General features: G+C 34.5%; 1 protein-coding gene across 1 annotated transcript in view; it reads right to left on the bottom strand.

Moving 5' to 3' along the window:
* Nucleotides 1–14,245, bottom strand: part of LOC111142035 (post-GPI attachment to proteins 1) — a 78,613-nt gene that overhangs the window by 43,032 nt on the left and 21,336 nt on the right. The window contains exons 4-10 of the mRNA XM_022494961.1: nucleotides 13,337–13,508; nucleotides 10,779–10,936; nucleotides 8,081–8,133; nucleotides 7,147–7,213; nucleotides 3,020–3,125; nucleotides 1,711–1,766; nucleotides 65–148 (exon numbers count right to left, since the gene is read on the bottom strand). Coding sequence (XP_022350669.1) covers nucleotides 65–148; nucleotides 1,711–1,766; nucleotides 3,020–3,125; nucleotides 7,147–7,213; nucleotides 8,081–8,133; nucleotides 10,779–10,936; nucleotides 13,337–13,508 — 696 coding nt within the window. The remainder of the gene's footprint in view (nucleotides 1–64; nucleotides 149–1,710; nucleotides 1,767–3,019; nucleotides 3,126–7,146; nucleotides 7,214–8,080; nucleotides 8,134–10,778; nucleotides 10,937–13,336; nucleotides 13,509–14,245) is intronic.

The following is a 14,245-nucleotide window of genomic DNA, read 5'->3' on the forward strand; positions in this document are numbered from 1 at the left end:
TAGATATTAGTTGAATCTTAAAAATAGACTTTTAGATTTACATAAAATGTACCAATTATCTTACCAGCATGGTGCTCTGACAATAGACATGAGTGTAGATTTTTCTATGATTTGCAAGAGGAAATGTAAAATATATCTTATCAGATTCCTAAAAAAAAAAAAGAGGGAAAACATAATAAAACCATTAAGAGTAGATAATTTCATCATTTAAATATACAGATAAAGCAAAAATTATTCTAATGTTATCATTCTTGGTGTTGTTGAGGTATTCTCCAATATTCTAGGAGTGGGAAGAAGATACAGATCTAAGTCAGGGATATCAGGGACCCTGTGGTCCTGAGTATGTCTTAGAAATAGCAGTATAAAGGCATGTTTTTGTTTAGGTTTGAGTTTTGGCCTAATGATCAACATAAAATACATTTCTTAGCTCTGTCCACCGAAAAGGCCTAGAAATGCTAACCCACTAGTCATAAACATCTCTAGTGTCCAAATTATGGTTTTTAGACACCATTTCCCAAATAACAGAAAGAGCTCCTTAGAGAAAAAGCTGATTCAAGGTCTGGGGCAGGAAATGTACAAAATGAGCTTAAACATCTTCTCATATTAGGTAGTGAAGAAACTATCAAAGAAAGACAACTAAAGAGTAGCTTTACCAAAAGGATTCAGGAGCCTAACTTGAAATGACTTCCACTGGTCAAAGACAGAAGAATTTTAATATTTTAGATAGAAACATGTTTAACAGATGAGTTCATAATAATACTAGGAAAAAAAAAAAACCCCAAACTGTTTATGATCACCAGTAGAGGAGGTTTGTGAGCCAACTCGCTATTACTGAAAACCAGTAAATACAAGATCCAAAGACCCAAGCAATTTTAATTTTCTCCTTTCCTGCTATGTTCCACTTTTGATAAATTTGGTAGATACGAAATTTCCCAATAATGTTTCAGTTAATAAAAAAAAAATAACTGAATTAGAGCACCAATATTTTTGCATCCCCTAAATGAATTAATGACTCTAGGCAGACTTCATCAACAGCTGTTAACATCACAAAAAAAGAGACAGTCTAGCCAGAACAAAAACGGAATCTGATCAAGCAAATGAATCTGATCCAAGGACTAAGTTACAGGAAAAGAGCAGACAAAGGAATATACTAAATGGTACTGAAGGAATGCAATCAGCAAAGTCAAGACTGTATGCGACTCTATAGGACAAATGACTTGTTTTTTCAACAAATAAGCTTCAAGGAAAGAAAAGGGGTAGAGGAAATATGAGAGATTAAAAGAGCAATAAGAGACATATTAACAAATGACAGTATGTGGATATTATGTGTATTCTCATTTAAAAGTGAGAAAGAAAAAATTTAACAGTTATGATAAAACTGGAAAACTGAACATTAACTAGATATTAAGGAATTATCATTGTTTTAATATGGAAAAATATATGTAAATATCTTTTTAAAAGAGTCTTTAACTTTTACTTATATATTTTTTATCATTATTATTATTTTTTAAGTAGGCTCCATGCCCAGCGAGGAGCCCAATGCAGGGCTTGAACTCACGACCCTGAGATCAAGACCTGAGTTGAGATCAAAAGTCAGATGTTCAACCAGCTGAGCCACCCAGGTTCCCCAAAAGTCTTTAATTTTTTAAAGATAAATACCAAAATGTTTTTGAAAAAAAATTTTTTTTAATCTATTCATGGTATACTTACATTATAAGCCACATAGGTCCATTTGGATACTTTCACTGGAACCCACATAGATGTCCCTAAGGTAAAGGAAATGAATTTGGCTTGCTTTTTAAATATTAAACTATTCCTTTTATTGAATGCTCATGAAATACTTCTCAATTACAAAAGGATTTGAAAAAGACATGATTTCCTGAACAATGGCTATTTTAAAATAAGAGCCTGGTAGTGGGTATCACAAAGGGCACATATTACATGGAACACTGGGTGTGTTGCATAAACAATGAATCTTGGAACACTGAAAAAATAAAATTAAATTTAAAAAAAAGAAAAAATAAGAAACCTACTAAGATGTTGTCTGTGCTTATCACTGCTAGCATTCACATCAAGTAAAGCTTTTTTTTTTAAGATTTTATTTATTTGACAGATAGAAACACAACAAGAGAGGGAACACAAGCAGAAAGAATGGGAGAAGGAGAAGCAAGCTTCCCACCAAGCAGGGAGCCCGATGTCGGGCTCAAACCCAGGACCCTGGGATGGTGACCTGCGCTGAAGGCACACGTTTAACGACTGAGCCACCCAGGCACTCCCCAAGTAAAGAATTTTAAATTTATTTGGTGCCTTTCCTCAAAGGAAGTATCAATAAAAAAGAAATTATTTTCCGAAGTGAATATAACAGCTATTATATTAACAGCGAATGATATGCTATTAAACCAAAAGAAGACTAAAAAATGACTGATACTGAAAACTTTAGTCAAAAATAATTATAGTATTTTATGTGACTGTCAGGAAATAGCAACAATTAACTCTAACTTTAAAACTTTGTACTTGTCAGGTTATTTTCAGAACAAAATTTTTATCACCAACATCTTATAAAACTGTTTCTTACCTTTTTCTCTTCCTTAATCAAGAACCTAAGAAACCACCACAGAAGCATAAGAAGTAACACGGAGGACACGGGGAGACGGAGAGAAGGGAGTTGGGGGAAATTGGAGGGGGAGACAAACCATGTGAGAGTGTGGACTCTGAAAAACAATCTGAAGGTTTTGGAGGGGAGAGGGGTGGGTGGTTGGGTGAGCCTGGTGGTGGGTATTATGGAGGGCACGTATTGCATGGAGCACTGGGTGTGGTGCATAAACAATGAATTCTGGAACACTGAAAAGAAGTTAAAAAAATAAATAAAAATTAAAAAAAAAAAAGAAACCACCACAGAGAAATTAATAAAACATAATAAAATTATAGTAGCTAAGTACCACAGTTGCAAAGACTTTGCTAATAAATTTACCTAAAAATAAAACTCGATTTAAAATAAAAACATGTTATTACCACCAACCTGTTAGGTCAGAAATTATTGCTGGATTTTCCTCAAAGTGTTTTGATGGGTGTCTTATAAAGTGGTGATTCAAGACTGACAATTTCTTCTTGGGATTTTGAGTTATCTAGAAAGAATGATACATTTTTGTATCTTTTAGTATCCATTATGATAGTTCAATGAAACTTTGCATCAAGTAATAACATAGTAAGAGACAACAGTTACTTACTCTGGGCCAGGCAATCTTCTAAGTACTGAATATGTTATTAACTCATTTAACCATCACAAGAGCTCTAAGAGATAATAACCCTTTTATTTGTATTTTTGCCAAGAAACTAAAGCACAGAGAAATTAAGGAACTTGCCCAAGGTCATACTCCTACTAACAATCTGGGCCAGGACTCAGGCAGTCTGGCTCCAGAGCCCAGACTAGTACCTCTTAAGTAACAGTTAAGAATAAAACATACAAAGGTGTATAGAGTCAGATGAGAACTTACGAGGTCCTCCAGTCTAGCAACTCCAACACACTACTTTCCAAACTCAGACCCGTGCCAATCCCACAGCAAAGAATTAACTGATCATTAGAGAAAATATGAATTGCCAATTGCACTTCCTTGGAAACCACTTTGCTTTACCCTGTCTTACTTACTCTCATTGTGTCTAAATATCCTTTCTTTCATGAAATGAAAATGAGAGCAGACAATAGGATTTTTTGTTGTCTGTTTTAAAATATCCTAACACAATAAATGTCTGCAACTTTATACCAGTTCCTCCCTTAAAGAAATAAAAAAAAAGTCCTCGGGTCTAAAACCCATTCAGAATCTACCACTATTCAACTCTCTAGTTTAAGCACTGAGGAGGCCCTGCAGGTAAGTGATTTTCTCAACAACATAATGAGAGAATGACAAAGAAATGACAGTGAGGACCCAGGTCTAGTAAATCTTTTTAATTCTTTAGGAAGTCACCCAGCATTTGCTTGAACATTTATTTCTAACTTGCTACTGTGAAAGCTAATACATTCCAATTTTAACAACTCCTTTGAGGAGAAAGCTCTGCCATATTTAGGGCAAGTATCTGACTCACTGTTACTTTGATATATTAAGTTAGGGGGCAGCCCTTCAAGAAATTGAAGACTGTTACAACCCCCATCCAATAAAACATTTCTTTACAGATTAAACTTCAAACATATCAACTGTTGTTCACAGAACTGTTTCAAACTCTTCATCACCCTGACTGCCTTCCCTGGATAAACTCAAGTTTGTTAACATCCTCCTTATAATACAACATACAAAACAGAATATAGTTCCTTAGATACCATGTAACTATAGTAGAAGGCAATAGAAATTTTATCTTCATTGATACCAACACAATATTTCAATCATCTCAATCTAATACAAAACTAGTTCTTTTTTTTAAAGTAGCCACATCTGTTCACAATCAATTAAAAGTAAAAGGTCTTTTTTTGCCAAAATTTAGTTAACTCGGGACTCTTCCATCCTTACTCACTCTCTAGGAAATCCATCCACTCATAAGTTTTTCAGCTAAGTCTTTTATGCTGATAACCATCAGAAATTATTCTCTAATTCTGATTCCTTTGTACCACACGTTTGGGACTAATTACGTGGAGTTACAATTTCCCTGTATATATGTTTGCTTCTCTTCCTAATATCTTCTTGAGGGATAGCAATCATAGACTAACTTTTTATTGTTTAATATTTAGTCTAGTTGATTATACATAGTGAGTTTGTGAAACAGAACTCAGTTTTGTATTTTGATTCCTAACAATATTGGTTACCAAAAATTTCTCAGTTGTCCCTTAAAATGTGTCAGTAAATTACTTATCTATCCAGAATTATATTTTATTACACACTAGTATTAATAATTTTCTCATCACAGGTTTTAATGGAAAACAAGATTTATTAAAATTAGTTTTATGTAATGTGTCAATTACACCTTAATACAAAAAATTGGCTTTCTGCACAATTTTTAAAGACTATACCTGTCTGTGAAACTACTGTTTGTTTGTTTTTTTAAGATTTTATTTATTTATTTGTCAGAGAGAGAGAGAGAGAGTGTGCACAAGTAGGCAGAGAGGCAGGCAGAGGTGGAGAGAGAAGCAGGCTCCCCGCCAAGCAAGGAGCCCGATGTTGGACTCGATCCTAGGACTCTGGGATCATGACCCGAGCCGAAGGCAGTGGCTTAACCCACTGAGCCACCCGGGTATCCCGATACTACTGTTTCTCATGGGCTGAAATGGGTTTTTTCCCTAAGCCTACCAAATGTCATTCCAAACACAAATCTTACAATTTTAATTGATTCTGTTATGTCTAGCTGCACTCTCTCAAACTGAGTAAAAGAACATTTGCCATAGTGAAGACTCATAACTAAAACAAAGTTGAAAAACTAAAAAATGTTTGCATTCCATGACCACTTCATAGTGTTAACTCTATAAAGCTGATTTACTTTAATAAATATACTAACCTAAATATGGCATCTTGTGGCTTAAAATGTGGCAAAACACAATAGTTTGGGTCTCTCTCTTTTTGGCGTGGGGGGGGGGGGGTCTCTCTTTTATTGTATTCTTCAGGAGAGAGGAAAGTATCTATGATTCTAACAGTAGTTCCGCAGCTTTCTGAAGGGTTAAGGAAAAAAACAAAAGCACTATCCCACTTCCAAGAGTGAAAAGCCTTATAAAAGGCTTTTCTAAGCTCTAAGACACAATAAGGAAAGCAATACCTAGAGATCTAATGAGAAAGAGGTCACACATACTAATCTCCCCAAAAATTGGAGTCTTCATGGGGAAGAATCCAAAAAAATCTGAGCTAAATACTTTGCCATAGTGAAGAAAATTACCTAATACACAAGGAATCTTTCTCCAAAAGGATAAGCCATAGCCACAGTTCTCAAAACGTGTTCTACGAAACAGTGAAGAACTACAAGGTGACCTGAGTTTAAAAAAAAAAAGGCTGCCTAACATGAAAAATAGCAATCTGTTCCCAAATCACAGAAAAAAATTTAAGTTCATGGATAAAATTCCCTGAATTTTGCTGATTACTAAATATCTGCTGGCAGACATGCAAGAGTAATACGATGTTTATTAATGGCGCTAGGATTTCCAGGTGTCCTATTAATTGAATTTGGAAAATCACTGGTTTATAAAGTTTATAAGTGAAATCTCATTACAAAAAACATTTAACTACTGAAAATACATAATTTAAGTTCTGGAGAGCTTGGGTTAGTTAATTAATGAAGACATTTTGGTCCTACCAGGAAGATAAAGATGCTTTTCTTAAAAAAATTTATTTTTAATTTTAAAATTAAAAAAAATTTTTTAAATTAAAAATTTTTTTTTTAATTTTAAGCAAAAATGTATATTATGATACATCATGAAGTTTACAACATATTAAAAAAAAGGATAAAACAGCTTGTAGTAAATATCTTCCTTAAGTTAAAAAGATATATAGCAAATTTTAAACAACTAAAGGGGAAGAATTGGGGGAAGATTTAAAGCATCTTTTTACTTTCTCATTTTCATTGCATTCTATTATTATTTTTTTTTATAATTTTTTTTAAGATTTTATTTATTTGACAGACAGAGATCACAAGTAGGCAGAGAGGCAGGCAGAGAGAGAGAGGAAGGGAAGCAGGCACCCTGCTGAGCAGAGAGCCCGATGCGGGGCTCGATCCCAGGACCCTGGGATCATGACCTGAGCCGAAGGCAGCGGCTTTAACCCACTGAGCCACCCAGGCGCCCCAACATTCTATTAATTATTAATAGTGATCAAAGTATTATCAGATAAAAATATATTTCTATTTTGAAACTAATTACAGTTGATATAACATATTAAGGCTTCTACTTTTGTGGAAGTTAAAAAAAATTAAATCCATTCCTACTGTAACAAAAGCTTTTACTTTACTGAAGTAATTTTTTTTTTAAGATTTTATTTATTTATTTCACAGAGAGAGAGAGAGATCACAAGTAGGCAGGCACAGAGGGGGAGGGAAGCAGGCTCCCTGCTGAGCAGAGAGCCTGATGCCTGGCTTGATCCCAGGACTCTGAGATCATGACCTGAGCCGAAGGCAGAGACTTAACCCACTGAGTCACCCAGGCACCCCTACTGAAGTTATTTTTAACTTAAAAATACATACTTGTTTAGTATCAGCATCAATAAGATCAAAGAATGCTCGAATTGTAGTCAACTGCAATTGTTTACACCTAAAGAATAAAATGTTATAATGTTATAATGAAACTTTATTCAAAAATATACTTTTGATACAAACATGCACAATTCTATTACTTAATGGAATATCTGAGTCTGCTGCTCTAAACTCTAGAAGTATTTAGGGAATCATTATAATTAAGCATATATCTTAAAGTTGAACCATATAAAAAATAAAGCCATTAAATCTTCCGCTTGACAACATCTGACAATGAACTATCATGGTCCTTCCGTTCTCCGTAAGTCTTTGCCCACCCCGGTCACAGACAACCGCCCGCCCCTTCTCTCTATGCCTAAACTTGCACTTCTTGCAGACACTGACTGCACAGCCAGAGGAAAGTGAAAAAAAGAATTTTTTTTTTAAAAGAATTTTTTTAAAGCCAAAACATATAGTGATAAGATACTAGGGTCTATGTATTTCTTAACCCTTATTTAATCTATTTATATTAAGGGTAAATCTAACTATCTAACTCCTACTTGGTTTTTCATGTTCTAGAATAGTAAATGCCATATTACTCAAGTCCCTGAGTTTGGTGACTGGTCAAGAGCTCTGAAGATCCTATCACAAGTATCTTTGATTCTGCCCAACTATGACAAACTCTAAAATTTTGGTATTTGACTAGCTGTATCTGCGATTCGTGCTAGTAGTTCTTCAAGAGATGATTTTATAAGTCATCAAGGGAACGTTGGTCAAATTGAGACAAAAACCAAAGTTAAAGTTCTAAGCCTTTAAGTCAATCTTTCTTCCAAATCTTTGTTACTTAAGGATAAAGTGCTAACAAAGCTAACAAACCAATCAATGCACTGATAGGAAAAAAGGACACCATAAACCACCAAAATAACCCTATTACATATTAACTTACCATACAATGGAAAGGTGGTCTGTTGAAACCCAGGTCTTAGGCACTGCTGAGCTCTAAAAGGACAAGAAAAGAAAATCCAACTTAAGAAAACTCCATTTTTTATTCTCCCAGAGGTTTAAAATTCTCATAAGCTAATATTTAGAAACATGTAATATTAGTTTCACTATATTATGATGCATATTTAAATGATGCATTCTTAGAAAGGTGATCCAAAAATATTAAGGCAGCTCCTATATAAAATCAGTATCATTACTGCTTAGTTAAGCTTAAATTACCCCTTAAAAATTATCAAAGCATCTACAGATTCCTTACTAGACTTTAATATCTAACTCTTTATTAATCTATTAAGAGGCTGAGTTTGTCACAATTATTTTAGTAATTTTAGTTTTGACTAGACTACCCTTTGATAAATTCCAAGATGTTACTTCTTAATCAGGTGTGCCTGAGAAATACCCAGCCCCAGGGAGCTTTTTTAAAATAAATATGCCTGATCACAATTCCAAAGCTATCAAATCAGACTTTTTTTTTTTTTTTTAAGAGAGGGAGAGAGAGAATCTTAAGCAGGCCCCAACCTCAAACCAGAACCTAACACAGGGCGGGATCTCACAACCCTGAGATCATGACCTGAACCAAAATCAAAAGTCAGATGCTTAAAAGACTGAGCCACCCAGGTGCCCCCAAATCAGACACCACAAGTATGGTGTAGGGTTACTTATTCTGAAAAAAACCCTAGATTAGGATATATAGTACTAGACACCAAAAGGCTCAAAAAATATATCTGAAGAAGGCTTCCTAACAATGGCACAACCCCCTTCAAGAACTAGAGACTTCTTTTCATACTAGCTAATGAATTTCCTGGGAATAGTATCTTACATACAACAGGAAACATTAAGTAAATCTGATATTATTTTCAACAGAGTCTCTCTCTCTGCATTCAAGAAAGGGTTGCTAGAGCCTAAGTCCCTTAAAGGGACTCCTTCAAAAACCATCCACTAACTTAAATACATACCTAGGGCAGGTACAGGAGCAAACAAAATGTTTAAGTGCCATTATCTGTATGAATGTATATGACAGCAGTTCAGCCTACCCTACTAATACTAATATGACCTAGGTCTCTAACTTAATTTTTCTAGTCCTGGTGGCTATAAATGTCAATTAATTATTCTTGAGATAATCACCAAAAAATTGTTACTTCTTAATAATTACTTTTCTAAAGTAAACATATATGCAGATATATGAAATGTTATAAAATATTTGAGGGTTAAAATACTAAATAAAACTGAGATAATAACCAGCTTTCAGGAAATTACATTAAGAGGTAAAATATTTTCATCAGAGATACAGAAATATAAGCTGCCTTGAAAGCAACAAATCATCAAATGGATTAGAAAAGAGGGACACACCAGGTGCATGAGCGCGCGCGCGTGCGCGCACACACACACACACACACACACACACACACACACACACAATTAAAGAAACCAAAGTTCTTTAAAAGATAAGCTGCAGAAGGAGCATCAATAAAGCAACATGCTCCAGGTCAAGTCTAGAAATAATTACAATCCAATTTTATATGACTAACATCTATGTTTACTAAAGAATTGGTACTTAGTGTTTTGAGGATTTCCAGCAATATTTGCCCCAAATATTCAAAATCAAATAGAACAATACATACCAATAATGAGGTTTGAGAGATTCACCAATTTAGTTTCAAAGCTATTATGGTTATATCACAGCTCCTTCAGTAACACGAAATGGTAGGTTAATACCATTAGCCGTGGTTTAAGCTATGGTTAACCATTAACCATGGCTTAATAATTTTTGTCCTAGTCCTATGTGTGGCAACCATTCAATAATACTTGTTTAATAAATGAACAGTAACGTATAAGTGGGGCAATAAGTGAACTAAGCAAGGGCATATTCATGAAGAGAACAACCACAAAACAAAGGACTAGCTCCTAAAAAGCAAAAGAAATACTGGATTTCTTTTTAGAAATTAGGTTATATTTGGAGATGATGTGCAGTATACACATCTATATATACTACATACAATATCTGCATACTGTGTAGAGTTAAAAAGTTCAGATCTTAACTGAAGACTTCAAGGCTGAAAATATAAGAAATAATTTAAGTCCTAAAAGGAAACTTGAACTCACTTTACAGAGGCTATGTATCCCTGTTAAAGACCAAATACTTGATGTCCTAACAGGGAAGAATAATTAGCAAATTAATCAATCAGGGTTCTGTTATACTAGCAAAGCTAATTTTTAAATTTTAAAATTGGTAAACCTTTATTCAAGTTTAGCACTCAAGAGTCTGATATTCCATTTCTACCGTAAATAGCACTCAGATATAACCAGGGGCCCCTGGACTTCAGTCCATACTTTCTTACAATTAAAACTTTCATCAATGGGTAGGTACTTATTTTAAACAAGGAACAACTATTTATTAAGAGTCACTTTCATAAATAAATCATTTTCACAAACTCTCTAAGATCTTTTCCACTTTCTGTGCACCCATGCCTCTGCCTTCCCAACATAATCATATTCATTTTTCATATTCTCTCACACGCGTGCACATACACACATAGCGACACTACACCAACTAAGCAGTCATTTTCAAACAACTACATATTTCTCTTTTCATATCCCACTGTATCCATTCTGTTTCTATTTCAGTAGAATCTTAAAAAGATTACCACAACGGATAAGGCACTGGTATGATGGCTTAATTTTGGTAGAAAAGTCAGTCCTGAACGAACTTGGTAATCCCGGAATCCTCCAGCTACAGAAAGTGTGGTTAAATTTATGTGTCTAGCATTTAGAATCCAATAGTTGTTTACAGTCATATAAAAATCTGGTAGGAAATAAAGACACATATTAAAAGTTAGTCACTCCCTGCAACAATAAGGTATCTATGATACTAATATTAAATTGAATTTCTATTGAGCCATACTGAATTGTTTATAAACAATGTTATTCACATTTCCCTATCCTGAGTAAAATCAGTATCTTTATAGAGTCTGTTTTCCCCTTAAGTAAGACTACGAATACTAAGAGTTACTGAAGTTATCAATAAAGAAAAAAGATACCCAAACTTTTTTAGTTTTAACAACTCCATATAAAAACAGGTCTCTACATGCCACAAGAATGCTGCTAGATCATGAGCTACACAGCATAGCAAGTAGAAACCCCTAAAATTCTTCCAAAGATACAAGTTCACTATGTTAAAGAATTATAGATCTTCCTAATCACGGCAGTGTGAGAGCTTAGCAGCTCTCTACTGTGGGCAGCCACCACCACACAAAGTACTATGTAAGTTCTTAAAATACAATGAAGACAACAACAATCACTTTAGTCTTGGGACTTAATGCTACTGTGGAAAATCTAGGGGTTAAGAAGGTTCCACCCATTTAGAGTAAGTAACAGGTAGTTCAATAGGAAGAATATGCAATTTTTCCACTTTATCTATGGAAGATGAGAAAAATACAGCATCAAAGATTTGAGGCAAGGGCAGAGGAATTCTCATTTCCTTTTCTGATTATCAAAACTTAATATACTTTCATCCTGGCATTTGATCCCATTGAGGGCTTCAACATTTTGGAACAGCAACTCCGCCCACTGAAGATCTCAGCAGTATTCACTTAGAATGTGATTAAGGATTCCCAATTCCTAACATGCCTAACATCTGCAGGTCGTGGGACAAGAATACCAATGGGGTACACATGGCCTTATGTCTAAATACTTAAAATTAAAATTTTAAATTAAATTTAAATTTAAATTAAAGTAAAAATTCCAGCTAACACACTGTTAAATCAAATATATTTTCTCTGCCTACATTGACAAATATATCATTGAAATAATCTGGAAGGCCAAGTTCAAATTTCAAATTCCAGGACACCTCACAGATGAATACTAGATTATGGCAGCACAGGAAGGGCAGATCTCTGACACATCACTGAACTATCATCTCTTCTTTCCCATTCTGCATTATAAGGATGCAGGATGTCCAAGCTCTATCTGTATCTCATGCAGAGCCATTCCTTAGCCACAATTCAAGCTTACTTATATCCCTGCCCTCAGGTAAGATTCAGGTAGGAAGCCCACACAGGCCATGGAAGACGTCTGAAGGCCTGGTTACCTAGATCATCTTCCAGAAGTAAAGGCACAACCTGCAGGTGGGGAGGCTGCCTGGCCTATATAATCCTCACCTCGTGGAGAATGGCAATGCCCGAGCAGAGCCCTCTAAAGTGTGGAGCCCAGTGCACAGCTTCCTTCCCCCTATTTAAGGACAGTATTTCTATCAAGTATAAACAGGGAATGTACTTCAGAAGGTCATACAAGTCTCTTAAAAACGTAGGATCTGCCACCCCTTGAACTTTTGTTTTTTCATTCTGATTCTGGCTTAATGAAAAATGAAATAAATACAGAATAAATAAGAAAGAGGCTTACTGATTACTAGAAAGGTAATCTGACCCTAAGAATTACTTTCAGCCTGAACATTTTAGAGGCAGACCATCGCAACCCTTCAAAAACAATAAAATCAGACCCTCTTGAAGCTCTTTCCTCAAGATAATGCAAATTTTGATAGGGTAAGAAGTGGCGTAAATTTACTGATCAGGAAAAAATTCTTTGTTTTCAAGGACTTTATTCTATCGTACCACATATCAATAAACAGTGAAGATAATACTTGACTTTCTTTAAACATGCAAATAATGGTACCTACCTCAAAGGACTACTCTAAGCATCAAGTGAAATAATAATACATCATGTAAAGTCCTTAATACAACATCCAAATTACAGTAATAAATATTAGCAATTCTAGCACACCATATAAAGCATTAGTAGATCTATTTATTTAAAAAGAAGCCATTTCTACTGTTTCACTTACATATAAGCTTATTTTGAATAGAGTACTCGAAGAGTTAACAAAACACAGGAATTTTAAACATACTTTAAGTGACAGAGAGTCATCCCCAAGAGTAATTAAACTGATTCCCAAATGTCTAGGGATTATAAGACACAGCTCTACATGGTGGGACACTATGGACAAAGAAAACTAACAACAGTCTCAATTATTAGCCTCAGTTGAAAGTCACAAAGAAAGATGCTAAGAAATGGAGGTGTTAATTTGAAACTGAGTTGCTTCACACATGGATAAATCTGCAGCACACTTTTAGAGGAGGTAGATGTAAGGATCTGTTTAATCTTAAACAACAATGGAGAGGTCGTTTAGTGCTTATGTAATAGTACTTACCTGTTATGAAACGATCTAATGGCATCACAGGAGCAACATGAGGGGTGGCTTGTGTGATAAGAAGATTTATCAGATCTTGTTTAAAATTTTTCAGAGTAAGCAATGCTCTTGCAACAAGGCCACCCATAGAATGACCAATTATTGCCACACTCTTTGGAGCAAATTCTTGACCCTATTAAAAAAAAAAAAAATCACCAAGGCATAGTGAAGTCTTAGTATCATAACAAAAATATTAAACATTTCCCTCTACATATGAGCAATTTTATAGGAAAAAGAAAATTATACTATTTATATAACTTTGCCTAAGATACAGAAATACATTTTCATTTACTTGTAATTAGTATGTACACACTATTTTGTATTCTGCCAAATATTTTTAATAGCTATGCTTTGGTTTTCTGATCCCAAATCAGAACACCTGGCCTAGTATATCATGTCTTACAATTTGCTATATTGGATACAAGAGTTGTAATTATATTTGGTGTATACCAGAATATTAGATTTTATAGGATATAAGAAGTAATATCATTTATTTAAAATTGAAATCACCACAAAAATTCAGAATTATGGTTACCATGGCAATATAGTATCTAATCATATTGATATATCTTACCAAGTTACTTCTCTATGGTGCACTTGGGTTTAAAAAGAGACCAGCATTCCATAACATTTATTCACCGACAATCACCTATTTTTAAAATAAGCACTGCTTTTTAAAAGTCTTTTGTCTCTATACAGTATCCTCAGTTTCACTACCAAACTTTTGCTTATTGCCCTCCACACTGATCCTTCATCTATGACTTCTCTCCTATCACTATGAATAAATTGGACCTTATGCAGAATAGCATAGTAAGCCTGACACTGCTATCCTTATAATGGACTGAATATAAGTTGGCTCTGGGCTGTAGT

Source organism: Enhydra lutris, unplaced genomic scaffold (genome assembly GCF_002288905.1).
Source record: "Enhydra lutris kenyoni isolate GAN:26980312 unplaced genomic scaffold, ASM228890v2 scaffoldscaffold1, whole genome shotgun sequence".
In the NCBI taxonomy this organism is placed as follows: domain Eukaryota; kingdom Metazoa; phylum Chordata; class Mammalia; order Carnivora; family Mustelidae; genus Enhydra; species Enhydra lutris.